The 16,869-nt window shown below is 33.8% G+C and overlaps 3 protein-coding genes across 4 annotated transcripts; all 3 read left to right on the top strand.

The window, feature by feature from the left end:
* The first annotated feature begins 371 nt into the window (after window positions 1–371).
* LOC147392449 (Small nuclear ribonucleoprotein family protein) lies at window positions 372–3,008 on the top strand. The gene has a single exon (XM_086457258.1). It carries the CDS (start codon window positions 2,328–2,330, stop codon window positions 2,670–2,672), a length of 345 nt encoding a protein of 114 aa, XP_086313384.1. The 5' UTR covers window positions 372–2,327; the 3' UTR covers window positions 2,673–3,008.
* Window positions 3,009–3,709: 701 nt separating this feature from the next.
* Window positions 3,710–9,146, top strand: LOC147392448 (large ribosomal subunit protein eL20z-like). 2 transcript variants are annotated; one of them, XM_086457257.1, is made up of 5 exons: window positions 3,710–4,126; window positions 4,205–4,234; window positions 5,606–5,681; window positions 7,512–7,626; window positions 8,891–9,146. In XM_086457257.1, exons 1-5 carry the CDS (start codon window positions 4,042–4,044, stop codon window positions 8,948–8,950), a joined length of 366 nt encoding a protein of 121 aa, XP_086313383.1. In that variant the 5' UTR covers window positions 3,710–4,041; the 3' UTR covers window positions 8,951–9,146. The 2 variants fall into 2 exon arrangements, with proteins under 2 accessions (XP_086313383.1, XP_086313382.1); XM_086457256.1 differs by having other exon boundaries at window positions 3,728–4,234.
* Window positions 9,147–10,883: 1,737 nt separating this feature from the next.
* LOC147392447 (large ribosomal subunit protein eL20-like) lies at window positions 10,884–13,148 on the top strand. The gene is made up of 4 exons (XM_086457255.1): window positions 10,884–11,043; window positions 11,212–11,327; window positions 11,544–11,607; window positions 12,569–13,148. The coding sequence occupies exons 1-4, from the start codon at window positions 11,029–11,031 to the stop codon at window positions 12,908–12,910; spliced, it is 537 nt and encodes a 178-aa protein (XP_086313381.1). The 5' UTR covers window positions 10,884–11,028; the 3' UTR covers window positions 12,911–13,148.
* The last annotated feature ends 3,721 nt before the right edge of the window (window positions 13,149–16,869 follow it).

Raw genomic sequence — 16,869 nt, 5'->3', positions numbered from 1 at the left:
AATTTAGCGCTTATAAGTTTCAATGCTTAATGCTATTTAACACTTATTTTTTTCAATTTAACAAATAACACCTTAGAGTTGGAGTGTGTGGGAATGCTTTTAGAGGATTTTAGCATTGTAAAATGGTAGTTTGGGAGAAGATATGGAGCCCGAGCCTTAGTGCATTGAAGTTGCTCTAATGAGGTTGTACGACCTAATTAATTTCATTTTGTGAAGTTTTCTGCACTTAATGCTTTTTAATTCATTAATTGCCATCAAGACTGTAAAAACTTTATTTTAATTTGGGAATTGATAATAAGTTTTAAAAAGAAGTGATTTTCTTACTTCAAACGAGGGCTTAGCTATGTTTTAAAACTCGTTGATTAAATTTCGTGTTGACTCCGTAAAAAAATCGAATCAACTCGGATTACAAGCTACCCTATGCCCCTCTGATTCTCTCTCTCTCTCGTGGAAAGAATTCCTTCAAAACAAGTTTGGAAGGTTCGGACTCTTTAGGATTCAGGTTGTTCTTATTCATCTCATCTTCCTTTTATTTTTTAAGATTAGTTATTTTCTTTTTATTGATGCGAGAAATATAAGATAAAGCCCTAGATTTTGTTCAATTTGTTGTTTTCTTTGGAGTTGTTCATTGGAGAATCAAAGCAATTTGTTATCGATTTTCTTACTGCCGATATGAGATTCAAGTGAGCGTCTTAACGATTGTAGATTTCTGATTCTATCTTATTTTAAGAAATTTTTTATTCTGTTATGGTTTTTTTAGCTATGGATTTCGTTATTTTTATTGGGTTCTGGCCTAATAAAGGGTAGTTTTGTGAGTGGTGGCTTTGATTGATACGTAACAGCTTGATATTGATTTCTTGAATTAGGGTTTTGAGTTTCTTAGCTGTTTCTCTGGTGAATTTTTCTGAAGCATTTAAGGATTCGAGCAATGGAGAGCTGTTTGTGATAGAATTTGCAAAATCAAAGATTTTTCAGAATTATTGTTTTCGTTTTGAGCCTTAATTCTCTATCTAGAGACTTGATAATTGAAAATTTTGAGTGTTTTTAGTGTTGGCTTTGTGATGAGCTGAGTTTGTTAGATTTTGTGTTTATGCACCAAAGAAAGGATTTTATTGAAGCTTGATATAAGTTGGGCTTTTGATAAGTGCATTTCTCTTCTCACGTCCCTAATTGGTGAAGGTTTGAAAAAAAATATAAATGCATATAGACAGCATTATTGGTGAGGAAGATTGAATTTGGGAGTGAAATATATTGTATGAAGTTTATTCATTGAAGAAAACAAGAAGAAAAACATCTCCTTACAATCCATCGGACAGTGGAACAATGAAACAGAAGGGTCGTCGTAAGAATATTTCTTTGGAGATCCCCTTCTTTGCCTTCAGACGCTTTTATTGGTCTTTTTAATGATGTTGAGACCTCTACAATTAAAAAGTCTCATGGCTAAAGGGTGAAGATGTGTACCCCAAGATGGCTTTTTGTCATCTACATATGGCCTGTTCTATGTGGAGGCTAATAAGTTGTGTCGCAGATGTTAGTCTCAAAATAGCATTTTATATGTCGTGAATTTATAACAAAATCACTTGTGGGGTCTATTCATATTATAATGGTTTGGTAATATCGGGCTTAGACCCATAGCTCAGTTGGTTTGACACATTGCAAAACAAATTTGAGGTCTTGGCCTCATGGGTTCAAGTCCAGCTTACCCATAAAAAAATTGGTGTGGTAATATCACAGCCGTTTATTAGTTTGGTTAGGGTTAAATGTAGTTGATCAGAAGAGGTAAGGAGTTGAGTGAGGTGGTTTTTTGGACATGTAGATGAAATGAATATTTTGGATCTCTCGTTTTCCAAGTTTTTTCTTCAATTTTGTGTGTTTCTGGGACTAGTGAGAATCCTCTCTATTAGTTTTTCTAATTTCTCTAGATGTTTAGGGATGCAAGGTTCCAATCACAAATGCTGTTACTCAATGAATCATATATGTTGTTGTGGATGGATTATAATGAAGGGCGTCATTATTACTAACTACATCACGATTCTTCAAACCATGTTTTGTTTTCCATTTTATGTTATTTTAATTTTCTTTTCTGATTCGAGAAAACAAATCAATAGTTGCTCTCCTTTGCCTTATTTAATCTTGAACTTTTGGTTCCTTCATACAAATTCCTTTTTTCAACAGTATTTATCATTCCGTATATAATTCTTTTACAATTTTGTTTTACAGTGAGGGGTAATGTCTTCATTGCCTCCATTGGATGATTCCCAACTCATCTACCAAAAGAAAAGAAGAAAAAGTTCTGGTTAATCTTTTTGATTAGAAATCCCAAACACATGGAGCAACCAATGGAACCGTTCTTGGATCTGCCAGGAACTTCAGATGCCTCAAACCAAAATGACTCGCCCAATGTCAGTCGGGTGCGGAAGCTACTGCTCCGTCGGATGCTGGTGGGTGTCAATGATGGCAGGTTTTTCGTGGGTGCCTTCCACTGCATTGACAAGCAAGGCAACATCATCCTCCAAGATGCGGTGGAGTACCGCAGCACCCGACGCTCCTCTCCTTCCCCAATGGAGCAAAGGTGCCTTGGCCTCATTCTCATCCCTTCATCGTGCAGATCATCTTGCCATGTGGACTGCTCCCTCGAAGAACAGTTGTCTCTCATGTCAATCCAGAAATAGAATTGTCATCCTCATTTACATTTTCTTTCTTATTTTTCCAATGATGTCAAGCATTGTTATGTTGGAGGTTTATCAGAGGGGTAGCCTCTCTAATCTCTGCACTCATTCATAAGGCGCTGAAGCCCGCTTTTATTATGATTCCTAGTAGTTTTTAGTAGATATAATTTGTTCCTATTTTAGTGGGATATTGATTATGTTGACACCCCTATCCCTCCTTGAAGTAAAACAACTTTAGTTTTTGAGTAGGCATAAATAGTGAAATATCATGTACTCCCATCTACTTCATGACAATTTTAGCATATGTTAGGGGGAATGCATATGTTTTCTAAGTAATGATATTATGGAGGGCATGTGGGTAAAATTAATTCTTATGCAAGTTTTTTTTTAATATTTATGACGAGGGTGTCCAGACTTATGCGGATGAGCCATGCACGGAAACCAAGGCATATGGGACTCTCCTTTGGGCACGTGCCACGCTCACACATCACATGCACTAGGTAAGTGAGGGAACGCCCTCATGTGTGGCCCTGAGGAAACATTGCTCATATTGTTTGAACACAAAACCTACAGACTTCACTACTTAGTGGATTCGAAACTTCCATTGAGCCACCCCCTTGGGGTAAATTTTTTTTAGAAGGGTATCCCCACATCTCTTATGAGATATGGACGAATCCTTACGATTGTATGTCCTGACTTCACATGAGTTTCTTGACATACAACAAGGTAAGTCAAGGGACCATTCAATTAAATCCTTGTCGTAAGTTTTACCTCTTGACCAATCCCTCGGAGGTAAGAATAGTCTTTATAATTGATTTAAGGAATTGTTCTAAAATTTTATTTTAGGATTGTATTATGACATTATTTCTATAAATTACATAACACTATCTTGAATGATGGTATTATCATGAGTTTGTAGTTAGGGGATAATTTTGGAAAATACAAAGATAATGTTACTCTCTTGGGTTTTAATGAAAATTAGGGATATCCCATGAACTCTCAAACTAATGTCATAAATCTTCATCAATGAGACAGATAGACAAGTCAAACGTATTTGGACGAGATTCATTCTTGATCGAGACGGCTCAAATGTATGGTTGTAACAAACGCCACATCAGGAGAGTATTTTGAGAATGTCACGTGGGAGTCAGAAAATCATTACTCCATTTTGAATTTTGATGGTGGTAGTAGCTCACCAATTACCAAACTAATCTTCCACGTGGCATTGTGTAAGAGGTGGGGTCAAGATGTACTCCAGCTGGTATTTATATCAATCTTAGCTGTAAGATTGTGATTTGTGACGCTAGCAACCCGCGAACAAGTCTGAAAATCGATTGAAAAAAGAAAAACCCTAACCATATTGTTTTTTAAAATGTCGAAGATGAGCGAAGAAGAGAAGAACAGAGGCATCGTGATCGATCATCAGCATCAGTACGGAACGTTCCAAGGTCCTCCTCCAGGCTATTCTCAGCCGTCGATTGGATTCCCTCAACCGGTCCCACCACCTGGTACCTCTGCAACTTCTGCTCCTCCTCACTACCCCTATGGCTACCAAGCTGTTCAAGGTAACAGCAAGGATCTCTCTCTCTTAACTTTCAATTTTTAACATTTAATCTTGACTTTTCCAATTCTCCTTACATATGTTGTTTTTCTATGAAATTGAGATCTACACAAAACATCTTAATTATATTTTACTTATATAAAAAAATGAAATTGAAATTGAAATCTGTCTACAAAATATGATAATTATCTATAACTAGTTTTATTTTGATGTTAATTACTTTATAAAAATCGAAGAGCTCTAACAACTTAAAGACTTGCATACCTAGGTTTTGCACAAATCTGGATAAAGGTTGATCGATCTAATTCTAATACTATAAGACTCATAAAGTCATAATTTTACTATCTTCTAAAGCAATATGTGTTGTAATAATTGAAAGATTAATTCCCTAAATTAACTAAAATTGTTGCTTTCTCCAACTACTAGAGTTTCTGTATCTTTTTTATTTTAAAGGGTATAGGGTTATTAGTGGTTAGCGAATGAAGTTGGGTTCAAGGGGTTTGAATCTAGGACATGGAAACAACACTCCACATGTCTTACCACTTAGCTAAGTTGGCACTTCTAGAGTTTCTGTATCTTTGGGAAGAGGTATGTATGTATTGGTTGTTGTGGAGTTTGCAACTTCTTCATTTCATACTTCTACATCAACACTTCTTTCCCTCTAAAGAGTCGATAGGCCAATTAAAATTCTCTCTTTGATGACGTTCCTCTAGATTGGTCACGTGGATATTATCAACTGCGTACCTCATGTCTTACAATACTGTATTGTAGTTTTTCCTTATGAATTGGATTTTTCAAATTCTTTTAAATATTTTATTTATCAAGAAGATTGTGACTAGTGTGAGAGAAAATGGAGAGGTGATGGATGAGTTTTCAATTACAATTGGTTTACATAAAGGATTAGTTTTGAGTCTGTATTTGTTAGCTCTAGTTATAAATGGAGCAAAACCTTATATTCAAGGGCATGTACCTTGGTATATGTTATTTGTAGATTATGTAGTATTAGTTGAATGGACTAGAAGGGTAGTTAAACACAAAACTAGAATTGTGGATGGGTGGTTGGTGTCCAAGGGTTCCAGAATAAGTAGAACCAAGATCAAGTACGTATAGTCGAAATTTAACATATAAGGAAACATAATTTAAATTGTTGCTATTAGTTGTTATGAAGTAGAAAACAATGACTACTAGTCATGTATGTTAAATGGAATTATTAATGTTATATTTTTTTACTCACAAATGATGTGTGTTAGTTTATGAACTTGAAAGAAGGTTCCTATAAATAATTCTTATTTTTTTGTTGTTGTTGGTTTTATATATATATATTTTTGTGTGCATTGATCATTTGTTTTTATGTATTATTTTGGTGGTGTTCAAGGTTACGCAATTGCTGAAGGAAGGCCCATAAGAGAGCGTCGTCTTCCTTGTTGTGGTTGTGGTATTGGCTGGTTTCTGTAAGTTCACATCATAATATCTTCACTCTTTTTTTTTTTTTGCCCCTTAAATTAATACAAAACTGTCTAGATTTTAACCTAGTTTCCAGAGGGGGAGTTTGGTTGTGTCTCTCTTAGAAAAATAATGGTTCTTAGATACACCTTTTTGGAAAATCATTTGTAGAAAAAAAAAAAAATAGAAGGAAAAAAACAGTATATGCTTCATACTTTTGATCCCTAAATTTGGTATAGGACCACCCATATCATTTGTTTCTTCTTTTTCTTCTAATGAGGGTGGAAAAGTAGGAAAAAACACTATACGTATGCTTCATGCTTTTATCCCTAAATTTTGTATAGGACCACCCTTACCAAGTTTTTTTTTCTCTCTTCTTTTTAAACGAGGTTGCAACATCTTTTTGTCTACCCAATAAATATTATTCGATTCCCAAATATACATAATCTGGTGAAAGATGCTCCTCATTCCTCAATGCTTTGAAGTGCTCCTTCCTATTGGCATTGTTATTAGTCTTCTTTGCATATGCCTGAACCACGTCAAACAACTTTCCTTCCTTCATTCTATGATTTTGTGTTTTTGAAGAGCTATTTGGGCCTGGGTCATGTAATTCATGCCAATGGTTCTTTTGAAGTTTCTAGATGGATGTAAACTACTTATTGTATTTTGAATTTATATGTCATTGTATGGATTTCGATTTGGATAAATTCCTTATCATTGTTACGATACAATGTTGAGTACATTTTGGTGTAATTTGATGTTCAGTCATTAGACGGTGCACAAGACTAAATGAAGAATCAACTTTTCCTCATCTGACATGTGATGGAGGTGACAGTCTTTTTTTCGGGAGTTTTCATTCCCCTTGATAACTGAGAAAGTTGAAGCTTGTACATCATCCGACACTTGAAAATAAATCAATATGTTCCCCTCTTCCCCCACCTCCTCCTCGGTAACTTCTATTAAAAATTTGCAAAGAAAATACTCTTTCATATACGCAACATAATTCCAAATTCAATCTATTTCTCTCTTTATTTTAATTTTTTTTCCTAAAGTAATAAGTAAAATCATATTTATAATAAAAAAGAACATGAATCATATTTACAACACACATACATGCTGGCTTTTGCAAATACTTGATAAAGGATGAAATGTGGAACTTATAGGCAGAGACTACATTGATGTGGAATGAAGTAGTAGCTAAAGGCATTAAAAGAACTGTGAGAGAATTACTTGGGGAGTCTGAGAAAATATCACACATATTGAAAGATAGTGGTGAAATGATGATGTCCACCCTAAGTCTTTCCAAACAATTAGAACAGGAGAAGTCTTAAAACAGAGTGTTAAGTGAAGCTAAGCACGAACCATATGATAGTCTATATTACAAATTGGGTATTAAAGAATGCAAAAAAGATGTTTACAAACTGGCGCAAATTAGAGAAAGGAAAACTAAAGACCTAAATAATTTTAGGTGCATTAAAAGAAAATGTGAAAGAGTCTTGGTAAGAGATGAAGAAATTAAGGAAAGATGGCAGGGTTATTTTTAGAAAAAAGTTCTCAAGCTGTCATAACCATCCATCATTGAGTTCTCTTTTGTACTACAAAAAAATATGTAATTGTCTAGATTAGAATATGTTGATGATCAAATGATCACAGCCATCCAATTTGTTTTCCCTTTTCCCAGACTGTTTGCTATGGTAGTATAACTAGTTATAATGTATCTTCTTGAAATATCAATGAATGTTACCTCTAGGTTTTGGAATATTCCCATAGATTCCAAAGCACTTTAATGGCTTGGTGGTTGTTAAACTGATGATCACATAATGGTTGTGTTTTGCAAGGTTTGTAATTGGTTTCTTTCTTGCTGCCATTCCCTGGTATGTTGGAGCTTTCATTATTCTTTGTGCCAGAATTGATTATCGTGAGAAACCAGGTCTTATAGCATGCACTATTGCTGTAAGTATTCCTCATCCACTATTTCATTGGAATTTTATAATGGAGATTAGCTGACGATTTTTATTTTGGCTTGCATAAGTTTTTTTTCTTCCAACTTTGATACTGCTATTGCTAACTTTGGGTTATTGTTCATTGTGAGTGTACATGGATTAACCTGCTCCAAGCATAACCTTTTCCAACTACAAAATCTATCCTTGGTGCATTATGATTTATTGTAGTGGATTTTTGTCTCACCATTTCTAAGCATCTTCAGTTTCTATTATACCAAAAAAAAAATCATCAGCTGATCTCATATGTACTAGAACATAATCTACTGCATTGAAATCCTTTTGCAATGCTTTTTGATCATTAAAAATGAAGTTTTGAAATCCATAATTATACTTATAAAAAAGGAAAAAAAAAGCTTTATCGATTTGTTTTTAGAGCTGCTATTGGCACCCCAAATTTTACTTATTACACCCCAATTTCTTAAATAATTTATCACACCCCAATTAAAGATTAAAACACACTCTTCAACCATTACAAAGGTATGGCTCAAATTATAATCTCAACATTATAACACTTGTTCAAACAATTTCAGTAGTTGTTTACAGTTATGATTAGGCTCATATAAAGTCTTCGACCCAAAAAATAGAAATATAGCAAAAATATGAGAGAGAGCTTCTATTGGCACCCTATCTTTTACTTATTCTCAACCATTTAGTTATTTTCTTTATTTTTAATTGGGGTGTAATAAGTAAAAGTTGGGGTGCCAATAGCATCTCTTATTATTATTATTTTTTTAAATATAGGTCTTTGTGTTTGGGTGGGGTTACGTTTGGCCAACTAAATATGGCAGTTTTGCAGAGCTGAACTTTTAATCTTTTTTCTAACCTTGTTTGGTACAAAATGCCATTTGTATCATTCTTTGTCTTTTGGTGTGCTCTTTCCTCAATTAAAAGAATTGACGGGCTCATTTGATTGCAAGGAAACAAGGGATATGTTAGCCACAGTTTGAACCATTTTTTTTACACTCTCAAGTGTGTGCACCCCCACCTGAAAAATGAATGGTCGTCGTCACTTCAGGATGAGGCTATTATGCTAATCCGCATAATCCCATTCTCCTCCTGCACAGCCAAATTCAGACTTTAATACTCAATTTATGATTAAAATTCAAGTTACATTGAGATCATTGATAACTAAGTTAACTTTTCATTATGTTTATAGTTTTTATCTGTAAAAGTAATTTTTTTTTACTTGCAATTGCTTGATTCCTTGTGCTCAGGCTGTTCTCGCTGCAATAGCTATTATTATTGGTGCAACGAAGGAGAATGATATTTGGTGATCTGTGTGTAGTGGGTCGTACAATGTTGTTTATGCAGCCTCTACGTATACAAAAAATAAGTCAGGCTGGTGTTATTTATTGAACAACCTTGTGCAGATTTATGTTTACATGTCTTTTTTTTTCTTTTTTCCAAATATGTTCTGTGTAAACTTGTAAGTGATTATAAAGTTTTTTAGAGTGCTTGTATTGAAATTCATTATCGTTGTTTATGAACATAGTTGAATTAACTGAATACATTTCTTTAGACACAATTAAATAGAGGAAAAATATTTGATGAATAGTCTTTAAGCTTTTTGTATTCTTCGAATTAGGGCCAATGCAAAATGGAATATAGATAGATTTTAATATAGATCTAAAACATTAATGGACAAAACACGAAAATACCTCTGAAGGAAATTATCCTTTAAAACCTAAATGAATGGTGATTAAAAGAAGTTGAGATTTTGGCACGACATCGGTGATGTGTATAGGGTGAGAGGTGGGACTCCCCTCTCTCATATAAGATTCAGGGAATGAAGGGCTTTGCCACCCAATTAATAAATTGTCTACTAACCAAAACCAGAGTAGAGGATATTGTACCTCAGAATCAACTTTGATATAAATTCTTTACAAAATCGTTTATTTTTAAATGATACAACACAAAACGGCTATAACCATTGAAATTTTGCTCTGTTTATTGAGATTCAAGAAATTTCACCAGTAGATTATATATTCTCACGTGAAGACGTGTGATTCTCATGTGCTCATACGAAAGAAACTGGATGTTTTTGAATCCTCTCCAAAGTACATTGAATGAGCAACGAACGTAGAGATCTCGGATAGAATTGATATTTTTATATCAAATATATGTTAATAAAACAGCTTTTGACAATCCCCATAATTTTAGTCCACGCTTTTAGAATTGGGATACATTCGATTATAATTCACGAAATCTTGACAATCTTTCCATCTCTCAAGTATATGTTTCAACAAGAATTACAGAGGTCTATTTGTTTTATTTTGTCATTCATCGTATCATTTAAAGAAAAAATAAATTGTAGATGCAATTTTTTTATACTACTACATCAATAAATCATTAAAATAATTGAAAAATATGAAAAAGAGAAAGAATACATAAGATTTTTTACGTGATTTGACAGATGTGCCTACGTCCATGAATTCTAAGAGTCATTCCACTATAATCCCTATTTTTTTTGTATGAATATTCCTTTTACATCATAGTCTTAAGATATCCTCTCTTGTATCCTTATTTTATTTTTTCTCTCCTTTTTCCCTATTTTACAATGATTTTTTGCCCTTTTAATAGAAAAAATCCTCAACCCCTATTCAAAGAAATCTAATCCTACTTAGATTACTATTTTCATAGTCACTTCTATTCAAATACAATAATTATCAAAAATTGAAGAATTCTCTTAAATTGAGATTCTTCCTATTTAGATAGAATTCCATACAAATAGTGTCACATGTCCATCTCGAGATTCTCATGGATTAGCGCAACATGAACGATTCAGATGGAGAGGTGATTTTATCCTTTTACAATTTTTCAATGTAAAAAAAAAAAAAAAAAAGTACCAATGGTTGAATCTTTAGGCAATTCATTTGTACAATCTTTGCTTATAGATATCCTAAGTGGATTTTTGAGTTATAAATCATGACAAATAACACCATATAAAAACTAATGATCCTTGACTCCAAAGAATAACGGATGAAAAAACACATGATCTTCGAGATAAGTATCTTTGAGATTTGTGTTATCAAGATACTCATCAATCTCAACCATTGGATTTTGTGTTTAAACGGTTGGGATCATGTGTTTTTTTTAGGAGTCAACGGATCCTAACCCATAACTAAAATGGTAACAAGGTTTACCAAAGCTCGATTAAGAAAAATTAAATCCAAAATTGGGTATAAGCAAACTTGAAGCAGCCAAACAGGTCCTAGGGTTTCGTGTTTTCGTCCCAAAAGAGCAACATACACTCTCGTGCATATATAAACGAAACGAAACCACTGTCATTTCTTTCCCGCTTGAGAGAGGAGTAGGGTTTTAGGGTTTTGAAATCTTACCTCTCTTTGCAGAAATGGTTACTTTCAGGGTATGTCTCTCTGTCTCTCTCTCATCTATTACTGATCTTTTTATGTATTTAGGGTTTGTTACATTGTCACCCAAATCCAAGCTTTCCAGATTTCCTACTCTTTTTCCTGTTATTTTGCTTATAATTATTTCTCCCTAATCGTGTTTTTTGGGGATTTTTTGGATCCAGTTTCACCAGTACCAGGTTGTTGGGAGAGCTCTCCCTTCTGAAACAGATGAGCATCCAAAGATCTACCGTATGAAACTTTGGGCCACGAACGAGGTTCGTGCCAAATCAAAATTTTGGTAAGGAATTTAAAATCGGAATTCTAAGATTCATGTTTGGCATTATCTCTGAAATTTTGCAAGATCTTTTTTCTATTTGGATTGTGTTTTTTTGTTGATTTGGGATTAAGTATTTAATAGCTCTGATACGAAAAATTATTTCAATCTTAATTGGGTTTTTTAAGTTTGATTATCTGTTTTGTTGTTTGGTTTGATTTCGGAATTTGATCTAACCAGGTATTTCTTGAGGAAGCTCAAGAAAGTCAAGAAGAGCAATGGACAAGTTCTGGCAATCAATGAGGTGCCCTTCTGCCTCCAATTGGGAATTAAATTGCATAATTTGTTATTGGTTTCTTTGCGTCAAGCTTTTGAAAAATTTGAGATTTTTTTTTTATATATTGATTTTCAGCAATTTCAAAATTTCCTACATTTCACTTCAAAACCTTACCCAAACTTGAATGGGTCTGGAGATACGAAACCATTTTCTGTATTAGAGTGTCGATGTTTATTTCATCAAAAGTTTTACAGCTAAGCTAGAGTGTCTTATGGCTTGTCGTTGATGGGTTCATGTGCAAGCATGGTTTTAAAACTCATTTTGACATCTCGTCTCATCCATGAATGAGACCAAGTCGTCTCTGACAAGTTTTCCGATACTTTTTAGTCGTCTCGTTCAACAATGAGAAAAATAAACCATGGTTTTAAATCTCGTCTGATATGTTTAACCTTGTCCATCCATCTTGTTGGTGGACAATACCGAAACGTTTTGGACGGGTCGTCTCGGCCTTGGATGAGAATTAAAACCATGTGTACAAGTAATCAATAATCACCTATGTGCTAAATTCGGTTTACAATTGTGCAATATTCCATATTTGATGGAAAAAGTCCACCGTTCTTGACTGTTTCCCTTCCTGTCTATCTACGTTAAGAATCTCCTAAAACCATAGAAATGATCTGAAAAAGTGATATAATTAATTTCTGAATTGTATGCTTTAAATATGTTTCAAACATTTTATGATTATCAGCTTGGGATCTTTAACTAAAAAATGAAATCATTCAATAATAATTAGATTACGCAACCATGAAAATGCATGTTTCCATTATTGATAAGATATATACATGGTCCTGTTTGTGCTTGCAAGTTTCTTCCAAGTGTGTATTGAACATCATAACAAGCTTTTAAAGGATATTTTGCCTACTCACTATGATTACTTTCAAATTTTAGTAAGTCTGGCTTTCTCTTCTGATTTGGATTATGCATTCAGATTTTTGAGAAGAATCCAACCAAGATCAAGAATTACGGGATTTGGTTGCGGTATCAGAGCCGAACTGGGTATCACAACATGTACAAGGAATACCGTGATACCACTCTTAATGGTGGCGTCGAACAGATGTACAATGAGATGGCTTCACGCCATAGGGTGAGGTCTCCATGCATCCAAATTATCAAAACGGCCACCATCCCTGCCAAGCTTTGCAAAAGGGAAAGCACCAAGCAATTTCACAAGAAGGACATCAAATTTCCCTTGGTCTTCAAGAAGGTTAGGCCCCCAACTAGGAAGCTCAAAACCACTTACAAGGCTTCAAGGCCTAACCTGTTCAAATAACTCTGCTCGTTAGTGCTTGTGACTCCTTCTCTCATTGCTCATTTAGGATAGTTGAATGAGCTGAGATGGGATCAATTTTAAGAAATTTTGTGATTCTTGTTAGAAACTTCTATGTTGATTGGTACTACCTTTCTGTTCTGCTAGATTTATATGATTTGAGATTCAGGGGATTTAACTTTGAGGCTTTGAAATATCTGAATTTATTCTATATTAGTAATTTGATTTAAATTTGCTGCTATTGAAGTGCCTAGTCATTTTTGTTTTGGGGTTCAATCCTTTTGAAGTGCTTGACATGATTTCAGTTGTGCTTTAGTGTTTAGTTGCTGCACAGTTGCCTTCTATACCACCTCAAATCTTTCCTGAGGTAGTCTTCCTTTGCTTTGATGAATCAACAGATATTTATCGTGTCTGTTAGTCACTTTTGATGTGGTTTGACCATGTATAAACTTAACGAATTTGGGCATCTTCTGTGCAATTGTTCGACTTTTAGTTATTTTTCTTACGTTGTGCTGTGGCTATCCTCTAAGCAACGGAGAGGAAATACTGGTACCAGAGTCCCTCAAGGATTGGGCCTTTTCTCGCTTGCATGCTATGTAAGCCCCTGCCAAATTGGCTCGGCACTTCGTTAGATTTTTGCTGACACTCCCACCCAAAATTTTTGTTTGAAGCACAAAAAGTTCAAAATTGTGGCTAATTTTACCTAGGACTGTCAATGGGTCCAGCCAGGCCCGAAATCCGGCCCGTTCTGATCTGATCACTTTGGGTCTGGATCGATGTTTTGGATTCCCGTAAGGTTTCAGTCCAATATCTTATTGGATCAGATGATCTGGATCAACCATGTTCCGATCCAATAGTACGTTAGAAAGTATATTAATTTTATTATATATTATATATTTGTTGAGATGTATAAGGTTTACTTAGATTTTGTATCTAAAATCAGGTTTTGCCCTATCCGGACCCAATCCAATTGTTAATGGATCAGATCAATATTGACATTCGTTAAAAACTTGATCTGATAAGGGTTCAATCCGATGCTCATTGGATCAGTTCCAGGTCCGATCCTTTTTGAATTGGTACCAAATTGACACCAACCCGATCTGGACCAATCCATTGGCAGGTCTAATTTTACCATCATGTGGAGAGTTACTGTCTGATCATGCTCTGTCAGCTTTCATCATGCAAATTATTCAATCTTGAGGGTATATAGGTTCGGTTGTTTGCTTTATATTTCGACTGGTCAAACGCCAATGTCTTAGAGAGAAAAAGAAGAGGGAAAAGGAGAACATGGAAAGAGAGAGAGAGGGGTCCAATGTTCCTCCATTCAATTTGCCTAAAGCTAGATTTCTTTTAATTCAAGTAATGGATTGTTTGTTAGGGCTTTTTCTGATTTTTATTTTTTTTGGGTTTTGAGCCAAAAAAGTTGGAAAAATCACGTTTGTTGATAATGGCTTTTACTTCAACAATTTTGCGGGACGTCCAGATTGCTTTTGTACGAGAGCCACTAATAGAATTCAACATTGAAAAACGTATGGGGTGAAATCATCAATTCACCCCTCATTCTTCTTAACTCATCGATTAAATAATAAAATCAATTCGACCACTCTCTAATACTTTTTCTACAACTTTTTCTTCAGTTTCTATAACAAATAAGATTCTTCTATAAGCAACTTCTCAGACTTAAACTCTGAGCTTCCTCTTCTTCTAGACACAAAATCTTGAAGTAAAAGTCGAAATCTACCGCAAATAGACCTTAAGTATTTGAATCCATTCTTAGTAATTTAATCATCTTTTTTGTTTTTTGTCTTTTGCTCATTTAGAATCCTCCACTTGCACATTCCTTTTGACATGGGAATGTAACACTAACTAAAGATTGAATTAGTTAGACTTTGTTGCACACTTCTAGACTTTGTGTTTAGTCAATTGGGTAACACTCATTTTTTTTTTTTATGATCCATTGACAATGTGGTGTTTGATAATAAGCCACTTGGGTAGTGTTTTTTCAAAATCAGATTTGATCAAAGCTCTTTATTTTGTAAAGAGGATTTCTAATAGCGTACAAACTTCAACTTCAATTTATTCGCATCAATGTGTTTTGTAAGCCTCGTTCTCTCTCATCCCTTTTCGCCTTCCTTTACCCTTCTTTCTCCCCTTATTGGAGATGCTCTCTTTGTGCCTCCCAAGAATTCTAAAGTGACACCATCCTAATTCTAACCATTCATTCCCTTTCAACTTTTTTCAAATCCATCATTGCCCTCTCTCTTTTTCTTTTCTTAAATTATCCTTACTTTCTTCGAACAAATCAAATACTAATCCTAGTAAACTTTTTTTGGGCCATTAATGTTGACAATGGACTCATAATTGAAGGATCATAGGAAGCTGAAGATTATGTACCACTTACAATAGTGAAAGAGTGATTTAAAAAAAAAAAGGTTTTTAAGGTTGGGATTTGGATTTGGGACTGAGAGTGAAAATTTAAGTTTTTGGTTTTAGTTGAAGAGGGAAGAAATTGGGTATCATAATAAAAAATTAGAAAAATATTATCTCTACATCCTTGAAATCCATTTAGATTGTAAAAAAGTCTTTCGTGTTGGGTGTGGTCGCATCCAAAAGCTTGGACTAGTGAAGTACCGAGAGCTAAGATGGAAGAAGAAGAAGAAAATTTAATCTTATGAGAATTTCACAATCAGTTTCTTGAGAAATTTGATTAAGAAGTATTTATTAAAATGTATCAAGAACTCAAGATAATTAAATTGGAGAAGTTTGCATCAAGTTTGTAGTCTGTGTAAAAATTCCTTAGGTCAAACTTATTTTGGAAGGTTTTTAATACTTTGGACTCGGCCTAGGCAAAAATGAAGTGTCTACATATATGATTTTATATTTTTAAAATTTTTTGAACATTGATAATTTGAAAATAAGGCATGCGTTCGGATCAGATCGATTTTGGATTAAGGATGAAATGAAACAGATCTGATTCAGTTAATATATTCATGAATTTGATTGGATTGGGTACATGTTCAAATTTTTTTGGATCGATATTGAAGTGGTATTGATCCAGTATCGGACCGATCCGTTGTCAGCCCTAATAAAAACAACTAAGTATTTTGTAAAAAATGTTGAATTAGCCAAATATATTTTGATATTTATAGAATTTGCTATATACTCAATTTTATAACTATTTATTTAAAATGATTATATATGTTTCACTATCACATTTGCTATTTACTTATTTACCCTTCATGTGAATTTACATTCAACTCAAGAGCATAAAGGTGTATTCATCAAATTGTTTGGTCTTATATTATATTAGATATTTAAAAGAAAATAATTAAGATATTGGATATATGATCATTTTTGTAAATATTATAAAAATGTAACTGATATACATAGTTGTTTTAGTAATTTCCTCCTAAAATTTGTGATAAGGTTTTGACTATGATGATGATTTTTCAATCACGAGATTTTTGTTTGATTCTCTTATTATTTGGATTAGTAATTGAGTTTGATTCTCTTATCATTTGGATTGGTAATCAAGGCCTTACAACTTGTGGTTTAAATGCATCCTTTGATTGAGACCAAAGATGATTCCAAGACCAACATTCAAAATGATTTTTCGAAAATGACCAAAATCAAAATGATTTCGTTTCTAAGTTGGAGGTTGTTAGAGAGTATCTATCTACACTATTCCATCCTTTTTATGTTCTTTTTTCCTTTCTCTTGTCAAAAGCCAACCACTTGACTATCCTTCAAAAGCATTCACTTTAAATACTTAAAAAGTATTATAAAAGATAGTTAAGAAAGTTGATTAGGGTGTTAATGGATCAAATTTGATTTGGACATCCATCGATCCAGAATTAAAATTTATTATGTCAATGGTTCTGATTTATTGTTTTTTTACAAGACTAAAACGGATGGACGTAAACATAAACGAATACATCGAAGCTCCAATTGAATAAATTGAC

Source organism: Akebia trifoliata, chromosome 11 (assembly GCF_017979445.1).
Source record: "Akebia trifoliata isolate Shusen 1 chromosome 11, ASM1797944v1, whole genome shotgun sequence".
NCBI lineage: Eukaryota > Viridiplantae > Streptophyta > Magnoliopsida > Ranunculales > Lardizabalaceae > Akebia > Akebia trifoliata.
Note: the sequence above shows the minus strand (reverse complement) of the source record. Positions and strands in the feature narration are given on the sequence as shown.

Coding starts and splice junctions, on each gene's coding strand:
- LOC147392448 (XM_086457256.1), top strand. CDS start 4,042: ATGTCGAAGATGAGCGAAGAAGAGAAGAACAGAGGCATCGTGATCGAT. Junction 5,682..7,511: donor TGTGGTATTGGCTGGTTTCT/GTAAGTTCACAT, acceptor GTGTTTTGCAAG/GTTTGTAATTGGTTTCTTTC. Junction 7,627..8,890: donor TTATAGCATGCACTATTGCT/GTAAGTATTCCT, acceptor CCTTGTGCTCAG/GCTGTTCTCGCTGCAATAGC.
- LOC147392449 (XM_086457258.1), top strand. CDS start 2,328: ATGGAGCAACCAATGGAACCGTTCTTGGATCTGCCAGGAACTTCAGAT.
- LOC147392447 (XM_086457255.1), top strand. Junction 11,328..11,543: donor CGTGCCAAATCAAAATTTTG/GTAAGGAATTTA, acceptor TGATCTAACCAG/GTATTTCTTGAGGAAGCTCA. Junction 11,608..12,568: donor AAGTTCTGGCAATCAATGAG/GTGCCCTTCTGC, acceptor TTATGCATTCAG/ATTTTTGAGAAGAATCCAAC.